This window comes from Dipteris shenzhenensis, chromosome 24 (genome assembly GCF_047967505.1).
Source record: "Dipteris shenzhenensis isolate YYH24624 ecotype China chromosome 24, Dip_SZ_1.0, whole genome shotgun sequence".
In the NCBI taxonomy this organism is placed as follows: domain Eukaryota; kingdom Viridiplantae; phylum Streptophyta; class Polypodiopsida; order Gleicheniales; family Dipteridaceae; genus Dipteris; species Dipteris shenzhenensis.
The window spans coordinates 19590050-19615972 of NC_141619.1; the positions used below are offsets into that span (position 1 = coordinate 19590050).

General features: G+C 41.7%; 1 protein-coding gene across 1 annotated transcript in view; it reads left to right on the top strand.

Moving 5' to 3' along the window:
• Nucleotides 1-15978, top strand: part of LOC147886334 (uncharacterized) — a 64714-nt gene extending 48736 nt beyond the window's left edge. The window contains exons 7-9 of the mRNA XM_087395413.1: nt 838-1094; nt 1223-1401; nt 15313-15978. Coding sequence (XP_087251539.1) covers nt 838-1094; nt 1223-1401; nt 15313-15408 — 532 coding nt within the window. The 3' untranslated portion in view covers nt 15409-15978. The remainder of the gene's footprint in view (nt 1-837; nt 1095-1222; nt 1402-15312) is intronic.
• Nucleotides 15979-25923: the final 9945 nt, after the last annotated feature.

The window sequence follows — 25923 nt, forward strand, 5'->3', positions numbered from 1 at the left end:
TCATGTCTCTTGAAAGGGGCTTACTAGTCTCATGGACCTCGTGTTCCTATTTAGAGGATAGTGGAGGTCTCCGATTTGGGGTAAGGACTCTCCCAACTCTGTAGACTGCCCACGTGCCCTTTTCCTCAGCATCTATGGCTCACTCAAGGCCTTCCTTGTGCTGCCTCATCCACATGTGTGTGAGGTTTTCATTAATAAAAACAGTGGCATCCTTCAGGGTTGCTTGTTTTGCAAGGATATCTTGTCTGGTTTTGGCATGTCTGAATTTGATAATCCCTTGTGTCATCTTTTTCAACTCTCCATGCATTCCCAATCTTTGCCTTATCCACACACTTCTCATAGATGAAGTCTCTAGCCATGTCCAATGGGCTGGTTGCATCATTCTTTTTTCGTACTAGCTTGAGAATGCTTTCTTGAAGTCTAAAAAGCAGTAGTTGAGTGCATTGTTTTACCCTTTGCCCCTTTGCTGCATAAGCACAGAGTAATGGTGCCTATTTTTTTATAAATTTCTTTGTGCTTGAAGATTGGGACTAAGTTTACAGGGTGCTAAGAAGAAAAATGTCACCGGCAGAAGAAAAATTTCCACTAGGGCTATAAGGATTCCAATTGAAAATTTTCACCTTGGGTGTACATTTTCTTATAACGGTACGGTGTACACAAGGGCTGATTTTGTCAGATATGCCTTCATGTACCTTGAAGATGAAAGGGAACAGTTGTGGTGATTATGAATATCTTTAGACTGTGATTTGCTTTTGGGCATGCCAGGATGTTGTCTGCCTTCATATGCATTTCCTTTATATCTGAAAGGAACCGAGTGCTTGATCTTGACTGTTGCAGGTATTCCATATGGGTTGATAGTAAACTACGCCTCCTCAGTGATCCTGTGCTGATCCTAGAGCACTTCTTGTGGCGAGGTGGAAATGAATATGCTATTTCAAATCACTATGATCGCCACTGTGTTTGGGAGGAAGTACAACAAAACAAAAAACTAAACAAGTACAACCATACTATAATTGATGAGCAATTTGCATTCTACCAGGCCGATGGATTGATGAAATTCAATGGATCAGACCCCAAGAAGCTTCTTCCAAGCAGTACGTTTTCTAACTTGTTTGAACATATGGTCCGTTTAGGAACTTGCACTTTTTCGGCAGATAACACTAAATGTGTAGCCTCACTCTTTCCTATTACTTATTTATCTTTTTGGTTTCTTATTGTGCAGATGTGCCAGAAGGTTCTTTTATTATTCGAGCACACACTCCAATGTCTAACCTTTTCTCATGTTTATGGTTCAATGAAGTTGATCGTTTCACCCCTCGTGATCAGCTCAGTTTTGCATATACTTACATGAAGCTTGTCAGAACAAACCCAGACAAGCATTTTCATCTCAACATGTTTAAGGTGAGCAATATTTGACACTCATTATTTGAAAGTTCTAAATCTCTAACTCAGTCTGAATGAAGTTGTTGTTTCTAATTAAAGAGCTAGCTTCCACTGGTTGGCCTGCTTTCCTGCTAGAGGAAAATTATTTTGAGGTAATTAAAGAATAGAATGTAGATGCTCGTAGTACATTTATGAACTGTGCCTGTCTTGAGTTCTAACTAGAAGGTGGTAGGCACCACAGTTGTGCACTAGTTGTCAAAAATGTTGTATGGCAGATTTTAATGAAATCAATTCCTTTCTAATTGCCGGAGGGAGAGAGATGATATGATATGATTGCTTAAACTCCTCTTCAGACCCTCAGGATCTATGGGACTGGTGACCACTATTAGACTAATTAGTTGTCGATTATAACCGTTAAAATAAAATTCTCACAAATCTTTCTACATTGTGAGTATTTGCAGGGCTATTTTCCCCCCATGTGTGCATATGCTCGACATTTTAAGAGCACGTGCTGCTCGTCTTCTACTTGCCCTGTAGGGTAGATTTTGCATAACCTTGCCTCTCTTGGAATCCTGCGCATCCATCCACCCTTCTCCACTTCTAGATCATGTGAGCTGGTCATTAGCTTGCAGATTAAATGCCTTTTGATTATTGAGATGTCCTCCCCAAGATATTTCTGCATTGCATAGCTGTCCAGTGGGTTGATTTCCTGTTTGTAGAACTGCAATTTGCTCTGGGTCTGCCATAGCTTCTGTAGCATTTTTTGCGTCACTAAGGCTCTGATTTCAACTGATTCCTCTGGTATATCAGCCGCCTTTATCCCATGTGATTCCATCCATTCCTCCCCATCTCGGTACCAGCCCGTGTTTTAGGTGGCCTCCATATAACTTAACACGACCTTTTTCCTCCCTATCTCACTCAATATGACTCTGCTTTTAGAGCCGTCTGAACGAAAGTTTTTCTCTTGACTAATCCTTCTAATGAGCATATTAATTTGAAAATAACTACGAATTGATTTCATGACACAACGGGCTCAGATTTGCATCAGACAGATTTGCAGACATTTGCCCTTTGATTTGGGTTGGTCATTTGCAGGACAGCTATTTGCAAGGGGGTCCTTTGATCACTTTTTGGGAACAGCTGTGCATTTTGCTCAGTGTTTGAGAAACCATCTTGGTATTGACACTTGCAGACATTTGTTGTCATTTTTGTCTGACAATTGGAGCAGCAAGCAATTAGACACTTGGGCAGCCAGCTCTTTACATTGTAGCCTTGAGACTGTAACACTTGTAGAGCACTTTTATTTTTTGAGGATTTTCATTTGTAATGGCAAACCATGAATCTTTTGCAATGCTTGCTGCCAAGGACAAGCTTGATGGCACCAATTATCCCATGTGGTCGCACTTTGTGCACCACCTATTGGTGTTTAGGAACTTTTGGGGAATTGTATCTGGATCGGAGACTAGACTTGTCTCTTCATCATAGGCACCTGCTGCAACTGCAGCCACTTCTACCACTTTTGGTTCATCTACCACTACTCCCTCCGTGCCTCCATCGACCCTCCAACATAAGAACAGATTCGTTGGGATCAATGAGATGCAATGATTGCCATGAATTGCAAGAGAGTTGTTATACCTCACATTCGATCTTGCAAAACAGCCAAGGCTGCATGGGACACTTTGGCCAGTCTTTATCAGATACACAATGAGGCCAGAGTTGCTTATTTGCGTATGCAACTTGACATTGTTGAGATAAATGAAGGGAGCAGCATGAATGCCTATTTGACACAGGTGAAAGACTTCAGCGAGCAGCTCATCAATATTGATGAGAGTGTACCAGACTCAAGAGTGTCGGTAAACTGAAAGGAAAGCATAGAGTGAACACAAACTCAAAATACTTGCATATAGAATGAAGAAGAGTGAGGTCCTTATGTAGGCACCTCTTACATGCTCATTGACATCACTGATGACTTCAGAGCTCCACAATCATCTTCTCAATCTGCTCCTAGATTCTCTCAATCATCCTATGTGGCTTACCACCACCTAACTGTGCTTATGGGCACCTAACTGTGCCTCTAGCACTCACACAGAGAAACCAAGGTGTGCCTGAGGCATACACCTTGAGATATCCTAACAAACCCCCCCTCAAGGAAATGCCTCAGGCTATGTCAAGGATACAGCTAGCACAAGGTGTCTCATGCCATCTCATGGTGGTCATGGATCTATCAATGGCTAGGATCTCAAGCTAGCAAGGGTTCCTATGGGTGTAAGGTAAACAAAAGGGATACAAAATACCGTCCAATGGTTATCTCCCCTGCATGTACATGCACACAATGTCTGCAGGAGGTACCATGGAGCAAAACACATACACATGGCCTACATCATAAGGTGACCAGAGGTGTTTACAAAACACACAAAACACAATAGTTTATTTCATTCATTTTGGAGGACTATCCAGGCTGAGTACCTTGACTCAACATAAAAAGAGAGATCTGGAGCATACATAGAGATGATTTAAAAAGCATAATCTTCAAAGGATGCCTACATCTTGTGGAGGCACATCAACTGAAAGTAGATTGGCATTTTCTGTCTTTGAAGTTGCTTCCTTTTTGGCTCTACAAAAACTTTTCATGATGATTGTTACGTGACAAAATGGTGATGAATTTATACGTGAGGCTTGGGACGTGACAGAAAGAAGACAAGATATAGACCAGACACCTTTGAATAACAGAAAGAGGAAGGAATTCGTTGCCACGATAAGGCCTTTGAGTATGAAATATCCACGATGCTCAATGAATGGTTATTTCTTCTGTTGGAGATGGCTGCAAAAATTCGCGCACTATCCTGAAGGGAAGGCGTTGTGCATCCAATAGGCTCCGTATGCTTTCAAAAGCGCAGTGGCTTCTACTTCCTGTTGGCAAGTATGATGATCGCGAAAAGGGGAAAGCAGCAACAACGAAAGGCGATCAATTGACATTTGCTCGAATGGCACGACCTGCGTCTTGTCTTCGGTGCTTCCCCGATAATACTGAAAGAATGGGACGACTAGTTTCTCCTCTGTCCAGTAACTTTCTGCAAATTTTCCTGCCGCTATTCCTATTCCGAAGCACTGAAGCCCGATCTGCACCAATCCTCTGCTACTGCTCTACTGCTGCAGCACACACAAAAGAAAAGGAGTTCCGCCTGCTGTAAAAGCTCATATTTGTGCGCGCCAACTCCTCTTCTGCACTCAATTCTCGATCAGCAAAAAAACCAGAGCTTCCCTTGCGCCAACTTCTCTGTGCAGGGAATCTCAATCAGGAAAAAAAAAAAACACAAGAGCAGAAGCAAATGTGTGTTGTGTGCATCGATTTCTGTGCAAACGAATGACGATGCGAATTGATTGAGGGAGATGATGGATGGGATGAGATTGTGTCACAAAAATAAAATAGGAAGGATTCTGAAAGAAAATGGAAGAAGAAGAAGATGATGTGGCACAAATGGGCTCAAGGAGGATCATAGGGCTCTGATACCATGTTGGTAAACTGAAAGGAAAGCATAGAGTGAACGCAAACTCAGAATACTTGCATATAGAATGAAGAAGAGTGAGGTCCTTATGTAGGCACCTCTTACATGCTCACTGACATCACTGATGACTTCAGAGCTCCACAATCATCTCCTCAATCTGCTCCTAGATTCTCTCAATCATCCTATGTGGCTTACCACCACCTAAGTGTGCTTATGGGCACCTAACTGTGCCTCTAGCACTCACACATAGAAACCAAGGTGTGCCTGAGGCATACACCTTGAGATATCCCAACAAAGAGGTTGTGCCTACCACACTTGATGGGCTTCCTGACTAGTGGCCATGGGTAACCCCAACCACTATTCTTTTGATCAGCTTGTTTTCCTACTCTTGCAGGAGGAGCAAAGTCAACTAAACAGAGTTGCTTCCACTCATGCAGATCAAGCCTTTGCTACTGATCACAGGGGCAAAGAAAAAACGGGGGGGGGGGGGATTACAACAAGCCCAAACCTACATCTGATACCTCATCCTCATCCTCTCCTGCTGATGGGAAGAAGAAGAAACGCTGCAATTATTGCAGGAAACCAGAGTTGCTTCCACTCATGCAGATCAAGCCTTTGCTATTGATCACAGGGGCAAAGAAAAAACCGGGGGGGGGGAGTCCAAACCTACATCTAATACCTCATCCTCTTCCTCTCTTGCTGATGGGAAGAAGAAGAAACGCCGCAATTATTGCAGGAAACCAGGTCATGACATCTTTGAGTACGAGACGCTTATTGCTTCTGCAAAGAAGAAGCAGGGACATAAAGGTCTTGTTGTCTCAAATACTCTAGCTGCTAATGTCACAAATACAGAGGCAGCCAATCTTGCTCATGATGAGTGGGCATTTATTGTGGAGTGTCATTATAATCCTACTCAGCATGATTCAGCTTTTGCAGCCTCAGATTCTGCCTCAGACTGGTACTTTGATAGTGGTGCTTGCAAGCACATCACTTCCTGCAAAAATCTCTTTCACACATTGAGTGGTGTTCCAAAGGGGGGCACTGTCACTTGTGCAAATAATGCAGCATATCTCGTGAAAGGGATTGGTCAAGTGCTTGTCACTACAAGTATAAAAAAGAATCTAATTTCTATCTCAGCCCTCTCCACACAGAGTTCTTTTTGACGGTTATCGCTATGCCGTTTATGATAATCGGAACGACAACTATATTGTACTTACTGGAACACTTGATAGAGGGCTATATCATCTTGACATATATGCACAATAGGATGCTAATGCGGTGGCTGAATCTGTAATTTCTGATACACACCGATGGCCTGAGAGATTGGGGCATCTCAACTACAACAGTTTGGTGAAGATGCATTCACATGACATATCGTTTCCACCCATGCATGCACTTAAAAAACATGTATGTGAGGCCTGCTTGTTGGGCAAAATGCATAGGATTCCATTTCCCAAGGATGGGACCCTTGGTGCATCCAGGAAGTTGCATCTCGTACACAATGATGTGTGCGGAACGATGCGGACAACATCACTTGGGGAGTACTATTACTTTGTTACTTTTGTAGATGACTTCACTAGGTTCACTTGGATATATGCCATGAAGCTGAAGTCAAATGTCTTCTCTTGCTTCAAGCATTGGACTACCTTGCAAGAGAATGAGAGTTGGGAGAGACTCTTGACTTTCTGCACTAACAGGGGGGGTGAGTACTTGTCCTATGAATTTTTTGATTTTTTAGTAGCTCGGGGTATCATTCATCAGTGCACAGTGGCCTACACTCCGCAACAAAATGGACTTGCCGAGCCCAAGAATAGAACAGAGACAAAAATGGGCAGGTGCATGCTTAAGGAAAATCATTACCCAATAAATTCTGGCTGGATGCGATTATGTGTGCCAACTATGTGCTCAACCGAGCACCCACTCGGGCATTGAACACCATGACTCCCTATGAAGCATGGACAAGTTGTAAGCCTGTCATTTCTCACATGCAGGTGTTTGGGTCTCTTGCGTATGTGCATGTACCCTCTCAGTTGAGGCATAAGCTTGATGATAAGGCTGTCAAATGCATCTTCATTGGCTGTAGCTCACCAAGCAAAGGTGATTGGCAGTAGGGACGTGGTTTTTGATGAGCATGCCCCTTTACCTTGGCTGGACTGTAAAACACAGCCTTCAGTGGAAGCCTCTGATGTGTTTGATTCTATCCCGCCTTTCACAAATACAGAAGACAGAGTGCAGAGCTCCATGCCACATGCTTCTAGCAGCTCCAATCCTCCTCCCGTTGCTCTTGCTCAGGCTGATTTTCCACCGCCAGATGGCCTCAGGGACAGCAAGCAAGGTGAGCCTTTACCTACCCACATTAGAGTTGCGCACAAACAGATGCAAGGAAATTTTGTGGCTGTAGCTTTGATTGCCACTGTTTGTGATGAGGAGCCTCTAAGTCACAAAGATGCATTTGAATGTCATGAATGGATGTAGGCCATGAGAACTGAACTTGATTCCATTCAAGCAAATGGCACATGGGACTAGTGTGATTTGCTTGCAGGCAAGCGTGCCATCGGCACAAAGTGGATTTACAAATTGAAGTGCAAAGCTGATGGCAGTGTTGATCGCTACAAAGCTCGCCTTGTTGTGAAAGGTTATGCCCAGCAGCATGGTATTGAATTTGAAGAGACATTTGCTCCCACTTCACGCATCATGACCATTCGCTGTGTCGTTGCTCTTGCATCTCACAGGCATAGGGAGGTCCATTAGTTGGACATAGACCACCTTCCTTCACGGAGATTTAGTGGAGGAGGTCTATCACTCAGCCTCCAAGATTTGAGCTTCTAGGGTCTGAAACTAAGGAATGCCGGCTAAAAAACGCTCTTTATGGTTTGAAGTAGGCACCACAGGCATGGTATGCCAAGATACATTCTTTTTTGTTGTGCCTTAAGTTTTAGAGCAACCCGGTGGAGGATACTCTTTATGTTCGGAAGAGTGAATCAGAATTTCTGATTTTGATTTATATGCGGATGACATGCTTATCACTTGGCCAAACTTGCAGAAAATTGCAGATTTCAATGCAGCTTTGCAAAATTTTTTTGCCATGACAGATATGGGCCGGTTGCACTATTACTTGGGCATCCAATTTGCATATGTTGAACGGGGTACTATAATGAGACAGTCTAGGTACATTGGACAGCTCTTAGATTGCTACCAGTTTGAAGATTGCAAGCCAGTTTCTACACCATTGGAACTTGGCTTTCGTTTCTTCTCTGAGGATGGGAGTGCACCATTTGATGCCACCCTTTATTAGCAGGATGTGGGCTGCCTTATTTAATTATGTCATACTCGGCCCGATCTTCAATATGCGGTCTCCTAGTCGAGCAGGTACATGCACATGCCTAGTACACAACATTGGCAAGCAGTGAAGCAGGTCTTCTGTTACTTGAAGGCCACACAAAATTTGGGATTGTTCTAGCTTCACTGGTCTTGAATGCTTTCACGGATAGTGACTGGGCAGGTTGTTATGACACGAGAGTGTCCCACAGCGGGAGGTTGAGGCGAACAGGCTATCAAGATGGACCGGCCTCATCTGTTATTGAAGTGCAAGGAGGCGAACATGGTGGCTCTTTTTGAATCAAAACGATGCTCCCTTGGCAGCCATGTATATCTTGCTAATGTTAACAAGGGGTTGCTTGGGGTTGGTGCATCTACGATCAGATCTTCATATGGAACATTGATATCCAACATCATCACAAAATTGTGGTGGTACTTGTGGACGTAGATAACATGCTCTTGCCACTTCATGCCTGGGTATGATCCTGCATTGACTTAGATTTTTTTGCATGGCTACTATTCAGCTTCTTTAGCTCCTACAAAAGGTTACCATAGTAGATGGGTAGTTCGGGAATAGAAAGATTTAGTAACAAAATTGTTTCATGCTTGGATCTTCATGCATTTCATGGTTCAGCAACAAGCAGCCTACAGTTGCTACTTCCGGTTGTGAAACTGAATATAGGGCAGTCTTCACAACTACAGTAGGGTGTGTTTGGCTCCGTAAGCTACTCGTAGATCTTGACATCAGCCGGCCAGCTTCTACTACCATCTACACTAACAGCCAGAGTGCTTTGGCTATTACGAGAAACCCAGTGTTTCATGCATGTACAAAGCACATTGAGGTTCATTATTATTATGTTCGAGAGCGACGATTGTCAACCGGAGACATACAATTGTCCTATGTTCCCACGGAGGACAACTTAGTAGATCTCTTCACGAAGGCTCTACCACGGCCCAAGTTTGAGGATTTTTGACATGCCTTACACTTGGCACCATTTGTTACTTGATTTTGATCTCCATGTACTGTCATAGGTTGCTATATCTATCTTGGACGAATATGTGCAACCATGATATAGTTTCCAGATATATCTGAGATGTATCCAGGATACTTCAGCCATACCATGGAGGGGGGTTTATTAGCACTTAGCTCTGGTATGGCCTCGTAGGCTAGTCTTAGGAATCAGTCAACCCTTAGGTTGACTTCATTGGTAAACCATATGATTGACTTCGGGGCCATATAGGCCACCTCTTTGTACATTCTCATTATCCATTTGCAAGTACTCACGTTTGCTTCGGGTTGTTGTTTGCTCCCTTGCATTCCACTCCGTTTTCATTGCTTCCCGCACCCAACATGTACGCAGCTCCAAGATGAGAAGCGGACATAGATGCTATTCAGTCTTTTATTGAGAACCATGTCAAGCACATGTTTAGATAATGGTTGCGCACCACAAGTCGCTCCCTATGGGTCATGAATGAAGACAAGGATTGTTGGTCTAGACTCAAACCTTCCATAGCAAGGGGCTTTCAAAACCTCAACTTTGATGACCTAGACCTATGGTGGGGGTGGAGATAGTGAGGCCCTAGCATGGCGATGCACGAACATGGACCATTATCCTTTGTTCTTTGTGTTTAGGTGTCCTCTCACAGCAATAGTGCAATGTATTTGTTTTCTCATCTCATACACCAACCTTGGGCGTGGGTGCCCATTTTTTAGTGGCTCCATCCCTTAGCATTCATTGTATCTGGTTTTTTCAATCTCATAGATCCTTTGGTCTTTCAAAGATGTTAATAAACTTCCTTTTTTTTTCTTGTCACAATAGGGCCTTATGAAGGCTATGGCACTTAATCTCATTCGTTATGAAGGCTATGGCACTTAATCTCATTGGTTATGGAAGCTAGAAAACACTTCCTTAAACAACCTCAAAGCACTGCAAACATTAATAGCTGAAATTATTAGCTTCTACTCTCACACTACATGATTTTGATATCTTTGTAATGTTTTTTTTGTCCTATAGGTCATATTTGACCTCTCGTGGACATTAAATCATGGTCGGCATCTATGTGTGTGTGTATTGATGTTGATTCTGTTCCTTTGCCTATGGTGCCTGTGCCAGAATCTTTTTTTGTTCGGGATGCAGATGTGCCTTTTTCACTGGATTCTTTTCATCCCATGTTAAAACAGGTTTTTGACCTTGTGATTCAAAAATTCCGGTTGCTAGCATATCTTATAAATTTTGTTCTTGTACTTACTGGTGGGTTTTTACCTCTTTTTGGGGTTTCCTACACAGAAATATATGATTTCAGGGGGCAAAGAACAGGAAAGGGGCCATTTATTGCAGCTTTGTAGAATTCAAGAAGCATTCAAAGCAGTACCACGTAAAAAATGGGAGAGACTGGAAAAACTTCAAGTCCTTTGGAACTCAGAGAAGCCACATACAGACTCTACGAGAAGTACCTGCTGAGCTAGAGCAGCCGATTGTAGATGGATCCAATTCCAAAGAAAAGGTCATCATAAGCAGCGATATAGGGGTCAAGCAGGGATGCCCCCTATCACCAAGTCTCGTTGGTCTCTTTATAGATGACTTGCAAGATTGAATGACAAAAAACAGCAAAGAAGAGTCCAGGTGGCTGGTTACGCACTATTATTGCTCATGTATGCAGAATGGATGTGTGGAACGAAGGATGGTGGGAGGTGTATAGCTTCCAAATAAATGCAGAAAGGCACATTTGTGGAATTGGGAGATGAGGAAATTTTTGTACACCAGGCTTGTGCAACAGTGGTTCTCTATGGGTGTGTCCAGCCTGGGCGCCCGGGCTCTCCAGAGCTTATTGGAAAAGAATAGAAACAGTGCACAAATGCTTTATCATAGGAGAGTCGGGGTTAAGACACAAACACCTTATTCCATCTTGTTAGCTGAAACAGGTATGATACCACTGGAAGGTGAAGCACTATGCTATTATCTGGGATAACCTCAATAAGATTAAGAAGATGGATGCACAGCGATACGGGGTGAAAAGGGATTAGAATAATTAAACTATAGGGAGAAGAGTCAAGGAACTTTAGAAACTCTACTCTAATATCTAATGATTAACCTAGGGCTTAAGGAGAATTGAAAGTACACATCTAATGAAATGTGGCCACATATGTAGCCACATCCCATCTTCCGCCCCCCTGTATTGGAAGGATGCTCCTCTCTCAAACAATATACTAGTAGTAGTACTCGACCAAGTGAGTACCTAGGATTTGTCCTACGCACATAGTTAATCAGTCTAGAGTAGGAAACGAGTAGAATAGGGAAATTAAGACCCGATGTAGAGGTCATGGGGGTGCTTACTGCAGCATCAAGGTTGTAGAAGGGCCTGTATTTGAGGGTAGTTGGAGATTCTGGTTCATTACATTTGGTATCAAAGCCGCACCATTCTAACGAAGGGACGGAAAGAGAGAAGGCTGTTTGTTGCGTGAGGTGGAGTGAGACGGGTGATAGGGTGGGAGAAAGAAATCTGTGGGACAGGCAGGCTGCATGCCCATAACTGGCAAGGATCAGATGCATGCCTGCACAATGCAAATGCACATGACCAAGACTATATGAAGCCTGACACACTAAGATCTGCATGGCGATTGGACACAGAGAGCAAATCTGCGAGGGAGAGAAAGGAATGTATTGCTAGGGAAGGAGAGCAGTTTGTAAGAAAGGGAACACAATTGGTAGAGAAGGTTATCCGATCTTCAGGTGTGAATCTGACTTGACCAGGACATTCGAATTAGCAGGCGGAAATTGGAGTTTGCCAGAGAAGGCCTTTTCTATGAAATCCCACTATGTTTTTGTTTTTTGGATGGTGAAGAAGTGTCCCCTCCCATGTAAATGTGATCGTTAAACAAAATGACCCCCCCCCCCCCCCCCCCCCCCGCTTTTAGGAAAACGGGTTGGAACAACATTTTAAGGGCTTGATCTACCCATCATATGTGTTGGAATTATAGAGGTCACCTCCCCATTTGCGAGCCCCCAAATGAGGAGTGCATTGGGGGGTGGACCATAGAGCAAAAGAGAGGGATTTGGGCCTGCCACATGGGCAGCACAGAGAGGAGAGTACTTGGCAGAGGAAAGCCACCATGGATGGCACATCTGGCAGAGATGTGCCCATAGGCTGTCCATGACTGGAGCAGGCCTGTCTGTGCAGGGTATCCAGCAGAGAGAGGTTGCGATGAGTCAGGGATAATGTCAGCACCTATACGGGAAGGTACAGAAGCACCTATATGGGAAGGTACAGCAGCAGGGACAGACCTGCTTGGAGATGATCTGGGGCGTAGAAGAGGTCTGGACAGGTACGGATTAGTAGCAGGATGGAGGCGCCCTGATTCGCGGCAGTTTTGGGGCCATATAGGCCTAGGAGCAGGTCAGGTTTGGGCTGGACGGGCCTGGGCAGTGGCAGCCTGCCACGTTGCCAGGCTGGGCTAGCCAGTCAGGGGATGCACACATTACCAAGTAAGGTGGGGAGGATTGATTGGGTCATTCCAATTTCCCCTACCCAGTCGGCTATTTTGTAGTGGGGCATCAAGCCCTATATGAAGAGGCCAAAGGGGCCTCACTTGGCATCATACTTCAGGGAGCAGGAAGGAGCAGCAGAGCAGCACCAATTGGGCCTACAACCAGGAGGTGAATTGGGGCTGAGGAGCTGCAGACTTAGCTGGGCAAGGGGCTGCCCACCTAGGTTGACTGCCTGGGCAAGGTGGAGAGATCAGAGTCTACATAAGCTTAGAGAAGAGCACGCGGGCTTAGGGATCTAGGAGTATCAAGCAGATAGTAGGAGAGCTATTGGTAACATCAGAGGACCACGGTTTGGTGGGACTCTGCATCTGTCTTTTGTATAGTGTCCAGTTTTGGGTGGAAATATACCCCTTGTGGATTCTCTATCTTTCTTGGAGCACTGTCTATTTACTGGCTTGCACACACACTCATAGTTGTGAAGTGCACACAAGTAAAAGAACTATTGATTCCATAGTTAAACACTTCTGTGTGTAATTCCTGGGGACACACTCTCAGTCTTCCGCGGGGGGATACCCTCTGTAGGGATTCATTTCTAACAAAACACCTAGGCTTACCTGGGCAAGGTGGAGAGATCAGAGTCTACATAAGCTTAGAGAAGAGCATGCGGGCTTAGGGATCTAGGAGTATCAAGCAGATAGTAGGAGAGCTATTGGTAACATCAGAGGACCACAGTTTGGTGGGACTCTGCATCTGTCTTTTGTATAGTGTCCAGTTTTGGGTGGAAATATACCCCTTGTGGATTCTCTATCTTTCTTGGAGCACTGTCTATTTACTGGCCTGCACACACACTCATGGTTGTGAAGTGCACACAAGTAAAAGAACTATTGATTCCATAGTTAAACATGTCTCTGTGTAATTCCTGGGGACACACTCTCAGTCTTCTGCTGGGGGATGCCCTCTGTATGGATTCATTTCTAACAAAATGCCCCTTATAACAGTATCTAGAGCTTTGATTCACTCAAAAGAAGCAGGCTAAAGTCAGCGCACTAGTTTCCAGCAAAAAGACAAGGGAGAAGGGCTTATTTCAGCTTGTTTTTTGACATAAATCAAGCAGGGCACGGATATGTACCACCAACTCTACAACTAAACCTTTTTTTTGAGATTACAGAAAGTATCCTAGTATATTTTCAATTGATGTCATAGGACGTGGTGTTCCCATTATGGGTCCACATTCCCCCAACCCAAAATGTTCCCATTCCAAGATTGGGTATTCCTGGAACGTTCCCATTCCCTCTTAAATATGATCAGCTCAGTTCTTTCAAACCCTATCTTGACATATGCACTGGAATTCTTCTTATATGGGGACCTTACAAAGTGAGCAACTATGGATTGACCTCGAACTAGGTGGAGCATTGATATGCCTCCCCCCCCTCTCTCCTTCCCCTTTTCAATGAGTAAGGAGGTTTGATGCCAAGTTGCTGTAGCACATACTGGTGTGGCTGTGAATATGCTTGCAGGGTTCTCCTTAGCTGGGAAATAGAAAAGGCTTGTGTCTTTGCTCTAGATATTCTCAGCACTAGACCTTGATGTGCTTTGTCATGGCATGAAACACTGGATTGGTTTGAGGAAGGGGATGAGAGCAGGGCTGAGCCTTGAGGGGAGCTGATAGGGGGCCAGGCTGAGGCTGCGTCAGCCAGGCTGCTGAAGCCGGAACCCTGGAATGATCTTGGATGGCATTTTGGGAACAGCGTTCTCTGGAGTTCTGGTCCAGGTCCATTTTCCAGGAACATTCCAGTTTTGGTGTTCATTGGAGCTCTGGCTAGGCCCATGTTCCGGGAACCGTCTCGAACAGGGGAATGCTGTTTCCCTGTTCCAGATGGGGGAACGCGGTTCTCTGGTAACTATGGAGCTGATCCATAGGATGTACTAGGCACATGGCAGGCAGGTGATGCACCAAGCCATACAGAAGACAGGCTACATGTGTGCCAATAGATGGCTGGCTTGTAGGCAGGTCATGTGGCAATCAGCCACGTGTGAGCACCTATTGTGGACCGCCATTGGGCAGGTCATTGACCAGTTGGCCTCATGGCAGCCGGCCATGTGGCAGTCACGGGTTGGCTTTAGGTCCCTTGCCAGGTCGGTTCATATCGAGGTCTCATCCCTCCATTGTATCTAGGGTTTGCATCCCCATCCATGGAATCCTTTCAAGGGCCTATTGACCTTCCGTGTGGAAGAGGATGGCATAGGAGAGGATCAACGTTACAATTTTTGCTTTGGACTATTTTAGGGAAGCATCTTATAGTGGATGAGATCTACCTCTGCTCATTTATTGTTAGTCTTGTGAATGCTTGCTTTGCATTGTGTGTGTTTATGGACCTTGCATATAAAATATGTGACTGTGTGTGTCTGTTCATGCTGTTCATGTGTTTATACAATGTTCAGTTCCAGGTCTGGACACTTTATGAAGTCGGTGCTATGCCGTAATAACGCTATTGAAGAGGTAGTTGATGTAATGTCGTTGCAAACTATATGATTTTTTTAAAAGATGGCTTTAAACCTATGGCTTGCTTTGTGTAATGTTTCCACATCATATATATGATATATTTTCTTCTGTTTAGGATTGTGAACGTAAGGCCATGGCAAAGTTGTTCCGCCATCGGAAGAATGTCTCTAGTGTCATTCAAAGTCAGGTACATAACGATGCAAACATATAGTCACTTTTTTGCCACCATGTTTTGGGATATTGCAGTTGTGTACAGGAGCTCCAGGCAGCAGCTCTGTGACATTTTAGTATATTTATCATTTGATGCTGAAGCATGTAATACTTAGCGATTAATTCGTCACTTCCTATTTTTTGGGCAATTTTGGAAAAGGCCACCAGGTTATGCTGAATTGCATTGCTGTCTGTATATTGCCCTTGCCATTTCAATTGATATGTAGTATTGTCATGCTCTCCTTAAATTTCATTGTAGCAATGGAGTAGCCAAGGACATTAGAAAATGTGTTGCTGGTGTGATCTCTTAAGCATCCCTGCAAAATGTGTTTCATTGTAGCAATAGAGTAGCCAAGGACATCAGAGAATGTGTTTCTCGTGTGACCTTTCAAGGATCCCTGTAAAATCTGTGTTTGGCTGGCTGTTGGTTCTCTATGGAATTGCTGGGGTCAAGACGGGGAACTTTGCATTTAATGCTACTTTCGAGCTGGTGTGAAATCATGTAGGGATTCAGCGCAGTTCTTTCAAAGCCTATCTTTGACATATGCACTTGGCCGCTCCTCATAGGGGGACCTAATAAAATTGAGCAACTGTGGACTGACCTATAACTGGGTGGAGCATTGATATGCAACAGCCACGAAGGAGGTTTGATCATGGATAGCAGTATCGCTGTCCAATCGGTACACAAAGAGTACTGCTTTTCAATCAGATTAGGGAAAGTAGTTGGGTTATGGTTAAAGAACTCAGCTAAATGACCATCTCTTAAAGAATGCACTGTTTTCCTTGAACCCTGTATTGAAACAAGCTAGACCTTGCATCTGACAATATTCTTTCTTTGCTGTATGCAATACATCTTGGACTATTTCTGACTAAGGCCAATGCAATCTTTGGCGAGTAGTTCCCTTAGGTCATCCTCATAGGATCCTTCCCGTAGTCTCTTCAGGTCCCTCGTGCTTAGTCAAAAGCAACTCCCCCCCCCAGGGCGGGCCCTCTCTCTCTCTCTCTCTCTCTCTCTCTCTCTCTCTCTTGGTGGTAAGAAGAATCAATTCAAAGACAAACCTAACTAAAGATTAATTTTAGCATAGTGTGTCTTAGGAACCATGGCATTATCTACAATAGAGGATGAGTATACCAAGTTGTGAATTCATGATGTGTGTACTTGGTCTAGCAAGAAGTAAGCAGCCATGCCACTATGTACAAAACAGAAATGAGTATATCTCACTTGGTTGGTGTAGATAATGAGAGGATAAGGGAGAAGGGACTGGATTGGCTAGAACAGTCGATGAATTGATATGCCATGTGCAATCTTTAGGGTGGAGCTCTTTGAGGGTATGTATAAAATCCTCCAGCTAGCTCTCTGCACTCATGAAAGTTGCAAAGATTGCGATCTTTAGGATTGAGCTCTTTGAGGGCATGTATAAAATCCCAACTAGGTCTCGGTCTTGCAAAAGTTACAAAAAGGGGAGGTGTCTGAGGTATCAAAATATTGCAAAAATGTGTTAGTCTATAAGATGGTTGCAATATGTATGGAAAAATGTGTTAGTCTATAAGATGGTTGCAATATGTATGGATGTGTAATAGTTTTAAGTAGCTTATGTTAAATGTCGAACTTATCCAACTTGGATTTTGATTTAACATCCTCTGTAGTGAGTTCTCACTTTGGTATGCGCGATTGTGTTGAATAAAATCTTTATTGCTTTAAATTGATCATGTGTAATACAAAGCACCTATCCATGGGCATATTATGAAAGAGGAATACAATGGCATTTTGAAAAATGGTGCTTGGACAACTCAAGGGAAAGAATGGTCTACAAGGTCAAGCATAAGGCTTTGATGAAAGTGTAGACAAGTACAAAGCAAGATTGGTTGCTAGAGGATGCGCTCAATAGAAAGGCATAGTTTGTTAAGAGACATTTGCCCTAGTCACAAGGATGAAGGCCATCTACATGATAATATCTCCTCTTGCTTGCAATATAGGACTTCATTTGCATGAAAATGATTTCAAATCTACTTTCTTGAATGGAGAATCACAAGAAGAGGTATACATGAAGTAACCATAAGGTTTCATTGAGAAGAGATTTAAACATTTGGTGTGCTGATTGAAAAAGTCATTATATGGTCTCATGCAAGCCCTACGAACATGGTACAACAAAATTTACATTATTTTAGGTGGAAAGAGTTTAGAAGAAGCGAACTTAATCATGGGGTGATTGCAAAGAGAAGCACATATACCCTCACCATTTATTGTTGTCGTTGGGGATCTCATCATAGCAAGCAATAATAACTTCATTAAGGAGGTCAAGGTCAATAGTTTCAAGATTTTGCAATCGACGATCTTTTTATTTGAAATCTTAAGCAAGTCATAGACAAAGCCCCAATATTAACGTCGCCTTTTGTGAGATAGAACTTCATGTTCATATTGATGTTTCCAAGTATGTCATTAGGTTTATACTCACCTCACTTGGGGAGTATGAACTTGGACCTTGAATGTGTTGAACAAAACTATACAACTAGGCATGAAGGTCAACATGGTCTATATATGCAATGCCACGTGTTTGTGGGAGTTCTAGGAGAATAGGGTCCTTGAAAAACCCTCAACATGTCTTGTAGGCCCCTTGAAATATCACTATCCCTCAATATTTGCACGGTAAAATCCCTAAGATAGTCCTATCTAGTAAGTTTATGGCATATTCCTAAGTCCTAAAAACCCCTTTGTTCAGCACTCACATATACATATGCAATGGGTATCTGAACTTGCTTTAATGGAGGGGTTGGCTATGGTCTACTCAATCAGAAAGTGTAAGTGTTATCTTATGGCCAATCATATCAAATTCTAAGTTGATCATTAGGCATTGCAATGGAAAATAAAACTTTTAAAACGAAGAGGATATCATAGTGGCTATTGCTTTTAATAGGCTTTGACATCATGGTGGTGGGAAAGGGGACTTCGTATTACTTGGCAGATCAATTATCATGGTTAGATATAGGGAAGGGACTTAGTGGAATTGAATATATCTACAAAATGCCTTATTGTTATTGGTGGCTAGTGCACAAAATTGGTATTGTATAATGGTGCAATAGATGAGTTTTTCAATGAAGGATGGCCCAAACCTTGCCTATCTAAGAATGAAGTAAAAGAACTCATTAAGAAGGAATGATCCTACCAAATAAATGGCGGTTCACTCTCTATGCAAGGAAGATGGGGCATTGCATCCTCTATAAATCCTCAAATTCCCATTCCATGTAGTCAATGTAGCAAACGAGTGTTGCAGTGTAGTCTTAATCATAAGCCTAGCCTAGGCTCAGTTTTCAACCACTTTAAGAGCCCCACCAAAGTCTAAAACGTTCATTATTTTAGGGTTTGGCAAAAAAGTATTATGTAGAATATACAATATTTAGTAAAACTAGACACTCAAGTTGTCTATTCTTTGGTACTACTAAATATTAGATTGTTTACCACATCAAGAATGCCATGCTGGAGATGCAAACTTGGTACAATCAAGTTCTCTTGAGATATAAGATAAGTGCAACACTACACTAACAGTTTGCACGTTCATAAGACAATACAAAAATATAAAACATAAGAAAAAAACTAAAGTATTCATAACAACATTGAATTTATAAGATGTATTTGTATCTCTATTACATTGAATTTACGGTAAGTATACTTCTCTCTTCATATCACACCATTATTCAATAAAGAAATAAATTGTCATATGACACAATGCAATTGCTTTTTGCATCACACCAGGGTTTTATAAACATGATGATAGATTATCATGTATAAATTGCGACTTAAAAACAAGCCTAAATGTTCAAGTTTTCACATGGGCTCAATATTGAAATTGAACTATTGAAAGAGCGAAATCATGAAGAAAAAAATATTTCCATAGAGAAGCAGCATAGTGTAAAGCTGCTTTGAGGCATTTACAATCAATAGTAACTGCTAATAAGCCTATCTTTCTACTCAAAACATGTTATTCTCAATTAGACTAAAACATTGAAAAGTTATTTAGGTTGTTTATTGGATGCATCCTCTTTATTAGTTACTACCTATCATTCTTTGTTTGTCAATAAGGGGACATCATTTTCTATATTAGTTAATGAAGCTAGCTTGCTGGGTTCATCAAGAAGAGGAAACATAGGCTCTCTCGATGTTGGTTGGAACCTTTTGCTATTTTCCAGCAGACAAGTGCCAACTTCTTCATCTTCATTGGGAACCTCCATTACAACCTTCACATGCATTTTAATAAAAGATGTTGTATCTCATCCTTCTCTAGCGTTAAACAATTTCGTGCATGCTTCACATCACAAGCTATTGTAGTACCTATTTTATAGAATGCAAAGATTTAGTATAAGATACTATACTACCTACTATACATGATTTTAAGATGTTTATTTTCATTATAGTAGCAAAAGATAAAACTTATACACATTGTTTAGAAAAAAATATGGTACCCAATCATATTTAAATAAGAAGTGATCAAGGAGGTGATTAATAAGATAGTGAGGATTTTGATATGGATTGGCCAAGTTCTTTAACCCATTAACATGTCTCAACTTTCTTATAACTGTAGGAAAAGGAAATTAAGCATCCTAGCTCGTGCACATGTGCCTTTGCTCTCTATTTCTTGATGTCATCCTAGTATCCTAGTGTTATTATCTTGAAATTTATTATGAATAGAAACAAAAACAAAATTTAAAAACAATTATATAAATAACACCAACATAAAGTTACTGTATTAGTATTTCATGACTATGAGCATATTTTGTGAAAGCACGAACAACAGATGTTTCTTGGGTAGCAATATGAAAGACCGCAAATCTCCACAAGAGGAGGTAGTGAGTTGCTTATAATCTTGACTCGTTTTAGTTATTGCAGCATATGTAAAGGCCTAAAATAAGAGTTAGACTACTCTTGCATACTTGTTCATATGTTGGTATGTATGGGAGTGTTTCACAAACTGAAAGTAAGCTTTCTACTTGCTGGGCATACTCAAGGACATATTGACCAAATTTTTAGTGCATTTGCAAAGAGGCCTTCTTGAGATGATGCTTTACATTGCTAGCTATGATCACTTGAGTAGATCCCTTATACACCTAAGCCCATGGTAATTTAGCTCAAAGAGAATCTTGATGTCAAGGTTTTTGCATATGGATCAAAGGAATAAAAGTGAAATCTTGCAAGAAACTCAACCATCTAAGTTTTTGACATGCTTATTTAATGAAGAAAAAGCGTGATATGGATGTAGTGTTTCTATTTGGCAAGTCCCAAAGATTCGCTTCCATAAAGGTCGATAGTTTCTCATATTTGTACTATAATCCATCATGAAAGTTGCCAAGCTAGATCCAGTTGTATGGTTAAAGGAGGTAAAAGAAGCTAAAAAGTTGAGCAGGGGAATTGACTATAAGAAATGGATTGAAGAAAGAAAGAGGTTGCTAGAGAAGGCTAAAAAATATGCTCGACAACAATATGTGTCATGGTGGGAGGGAATATTCTTTGACCAAGAGAATATTATTAATAAAGTCTAAAAAATGGAATAGGATATGGTTTATACTTTTGTTTGGATAATTATGAATCAAAGACAATATCCCTTTGAAATAGATATTCTAGTAGAGATTAATAGCCTCTTGCATGCCCCAGCAAGGAAAATGTATCTTGGAGCAAAAGCAAGAACTAAACAACTTAAAGAGATGTGGAGTAGAGATCCCAACAAGTTAAAGACGGTACTCTAGTAGACGATGATGACCTTGGGCATCCATTTTGGAGGAGTAAAGTTATTGGATTCCATAAGGAAGAAAATGGAGAAAATATATTGTCTACCATAGTACATTGATATAACACAAATCAAGATAGTATCCCTCTAAAATAAATATTCCAATAGACATAATAGCCTCTTTCATGCCCCTACAAGGGAAATGTATCTTGGATCTAGAAGGTCAAAATCAAGAACTGAATAGCTTAAAGAGATGTGCAACAGAGATCTACAATATGTTAAAGAGGGTACTATTATAATAGCTACATTGGTAGAGGCTGGGTAGAGGATGATAACCTTGGGCACCCACTTTGGGCTAGTAAAGTCATTGGATTGCACAAGGAAGAAGATGGAGACAATATATTTTTCTATGATAGTACATTGGACAAAATCATGAAGATGCCTTCAAAGGATAATATATCTTGGAAATGATATGTGGGATACAAGGAAGCTCAAGAAAAAGGAGCAAAAATACACGTAAATATGCTATTACACTTAGTCTTGATGAAGTGACCATACTTGTCTATGACTTCCACTCTTACAAGGTTAGGACAGCCCTAATGAGAAGGTGACACCAAAGGAGGAGTAGGAGGGGCACTCAGCATAATTAACCCTACCACATCAATAATCAAGGCCACCCCCATGAAAAAGGCATCCACTATATGTGAAGGAGCTAAGGTAGAGGGCATGCACAAACAAAGGCAATCTAATAGGAGCTATTGTTGGACTAGCAATGATGTAAAATTTTTTGAGAGCAAGAGAAAGAGCCAAGTAATCAACCTCACCACCAAGGTCGAGTCTAAAGAATTTGAGCTGCCACCCATGCCCCCCCGCCTTGCAGTGGAACAAGAAGCAACACATTGCTCATTTCACATCGACTCTAGATTGAATTATAAGCTCTATTACCATGCTTAACTATGGTTGACAATACACACTCACATGAGAGGAAGGAGAGACTAGTGATCACCATGCTAAATGTACACTTTCACTGAGGATACATAATGAACATATTGATATAGTGCAGGGATGTTTTTATCGAACCTATACTTATATATTAATATAAAATCTTGGCAAAAGTTTATCGAACTAGTTTTTTTAGTTTCACAATATTTGTAGAACCTATTACAATTTTATATATTTTCTTTTGAATTATAAAGAAAAAGTTGTAACTCCTGGCAAAACTTTAAATTTCTTCTCATAAAAGTTTCAAATCTTGGCGAATGTTTCAAACCTTTATTTTTATCAAGGCATACAAACTTTCGACACCAATATAAATTTTTTCGCTTCTTAATAAAACTAATAGGAATTTTTCGCTTCTTAATAAGACTAATAGGAAAAAATCATCCATGATATAGTGTATGGCTCACGTTGACATTGGAAAAAAGATTTCATTGTAATTCATGATGGACATATTGATACAATATATGGCCCATGATCCATATAGGCTATGTTACCATGTTTAACTATGGTTGACAATACACACATGAGAGGACGAGACTAGCCATCAGCCATGCCAAATGTATACTTTCACTAAGGATTCATAATGAACATATTGATATAGTGTATGGCTCACGTTCACATTTTATACTTTCACTAAGGATTCATAGAACATATCGATATAGTGTATGGCTCACGTTCACATTGGAAAAAAGATTTCATTGCAATTCATAATGGACATATTGATACAATATATGGCCCATGCTCACAATAGGAAAATAATTATAATAACCATGGTAGGTGTTGTTTGGGTTGATGATGAACATAATATATGGCCCATGCTCACAATAGGAAAATAATTCTAATAACCATGGTAGGTGTTGTTTGGATTGATGATGAACATAATTCACTACATTCATAATGAATATTTTGATACAATATATAGCCCACAAACATATCGACACAATATATAGCCCAAACATATTGATAGCCCACAAACATATTGATACAATTTAGAGCCCATGTTCACATTGTATGAAAGAATTCTAATAACACCATGGCAAGTATTATGGATGGGGAAGTAGCCTAGTGTGATTAGCCTCATCCCCTCCCCCTTATCCTCTAAAGGGTGTGTGTGTAGTTAAATTAATCGCAAAAAAATCCTCTAAGGGGTTGTGTGAAGTTAAATCAATCACAAAAATAAATAAATAAGTGATAGATATTGTTAAAAAAAAAAAATTTTGTGGTAGGTATTCTTTGGATTTTGTTCCTTGCATACGTACAGTGCCCACTTTGAGTTGAACAGCCCACCTACACATTGGAAAATGAATTCTATTAACTATTATACTACTATGTATTATTCCTTACATACTTTCAATGCCATATGAGAATATCCATCATACTAATGATACTAATCTATACCATAATATCTATATACCATATTGTATTTCCTATCATTTATGGCTCCAAACTTATAATGTAGTGGTAGCTTATTATACCATATGGTATTTCCTATCATTTATGGATAATGTAGTGGTAAGTCTATTCCATTTTGTGCTGGCCATTTTGTTGAACTTCATGTACAACTTGCCCCCAACTTGTTGAGATTTCACGCTCAACATCTGTGATCATGTGTGCATAGCACCATCACGTGATCATATGTGCATAGCACTAACCCAATAGAGTGCTATAAAAAAAAGGGTTAGATCCCCTAACCCTAACCCTAACCCTAAATGGGTTTGTATATATTCTATTTTTTCAACTAAATCTAGTGTACAATTAGTCATTTGTGGTGTGCTCTCTAGCTGTTCCAACTTTCCTCATCTCCACTCTTCTCCTCTCCCCTCTTCATATTTTGTCATGGTATCAGAGCTCGCTTGCCGTCTGCTGAGGCATTGCGATCGTTGAGAGTGTGAGAGAGTGATCGAGAGTTCTCCAGTGTTCTCTTCTGCTGAGAGAACTTCTGTTTTCTTTGAGAGAAATTTATGTTCATGTGAGAATTCCGTCCATGAGAGATTGACAGATTTTTGTTAATCTCCTTTGCTCATTCTAGGACATTTCCATCCATTGCAGTTCTTCTTGTGAGAAAGAAAGAGAGAGAGAGAGACTCTGAGAGAGTCTTCTTCTGTTCACTAATCTGGGAGGAGAGAAAATATCTATGCACCTTTTGTGAACCTTTGAGAGAAAGAGAGCTTCATACTACAGGCTACTACAAAGAAGCGCTAGTGTGAATAGCGGCTGCGAATCTGTAGCCAACTCCAACAATATGTTGACATCATACGTCTCGTTGCTTTTCTTCTTGTGCTTCTTCTTGGAGGAATCCTTCGGGTGACATCTTTAAGCTTCTTCTCGGCTTTGGGCTTGGCAAGCTTTTTCTTAGCTTTAGGCTTGATGGTCTTCTCAGCCTCCTTGGGCTTGACTACTATCTACATCCTCTTCTTCCAGCAACGGCTCCTGTGACCCAAGTCATAGTTGTAGAGATTATTGACCTACGCGAGCAATGGCACTCCAAGACACCTTGCACTGCATCAACACCCAGCAAAGGCTCCATCGACTGACTCAACAACACCTGCAACATGCATAACAAGCAACGAACGACCTTGTAGCTCCTACACAGCCAGCAAGCGCACACATAGCTACTTCAACACCTCTACGAGCGACTACAAGCCAAACACAACGATCTCAAATGATAGATTCAGCTTCTTTCCAGTGCCATACTCTTCAAAGCTCCATCCAAGCCACCTCGATGACCATCCAGCGAGATTATGTACACGGCTACATGCCTCTCCCAGGAGCCTCACGATTCTGAATGACTGCCTGCCCAACGTTTCTTCTTCTATAGCTCACAGTCGCGACACCTTCTTTGCAAGAAGTCCCGGACGTCGCCATCTTTGCAACATTCTCCCTAGGTCTCAACAAAGAGGCCATGTGGAGGATAGAATTTACCCAAGGTAAGGTTATGATGTCCTGAGGTTCTACAGTGGGAACCTACCTAACCACAGTAAGGCTCCAAGGGTGAGGGCCACCTAAGGTCTATCTGCCACCTCACGTAGCTGACACATGGTAGCCGATTGCCACATTAGCCTTATCCTCTCCAAGTGCCACATCATCAAGCAATCTTATCTGCCATGGTGGCAGCCATGTCATCACTGCCACATCAGTAATCCACGTCAGCACTGACACATCATCTACCATGTCACCTCTGACATGTCATCTATCACATCACCTCTGATACATCATCTGCCATGTCATCAGTGTCACATCACCAGTTCCACATTATTAGTGCCACATCATCTACCACATCATCATTATCACGTCATTTGCTGACATCATCATCTGTGCCACCTCAGCAATCCAGTTAGCACTGAGCCCTACAGGCATAGTTATCTCTTCACAGTCACTGCATGTGACCACTCCTGCCACCTCAGCACAGGGCTCCACTGGCACACCTCTTGCTAGGCATAGTGCCACATCATCACTACATGTGACCCACAGTGACACATCATCATTGAGCACCATTTGCACTCCTTTTGCTCCTCCACCTAGATTAAGTCATATCTCTTGATCCAGGAAGAATTTGAGGGTGCTTCAAAAAGGAAAGTCGCTCATTTTTTCATGCTCTACGTGCTTGTCACATCACGCACACATTTTGGTGCAAGTTACACTCACATTTGAGCTTCGCCCGACAAAATCACTTCCTTCACGCACATTCGCCTCTACATGGACGCATCTGACCCATCACTTAAAAAGAACAAAAGAAAAGGAATTATTTGCTATTCTTTCATCAATCGACGGTTGGTATAGATCTAGATCAGAGTAGACTA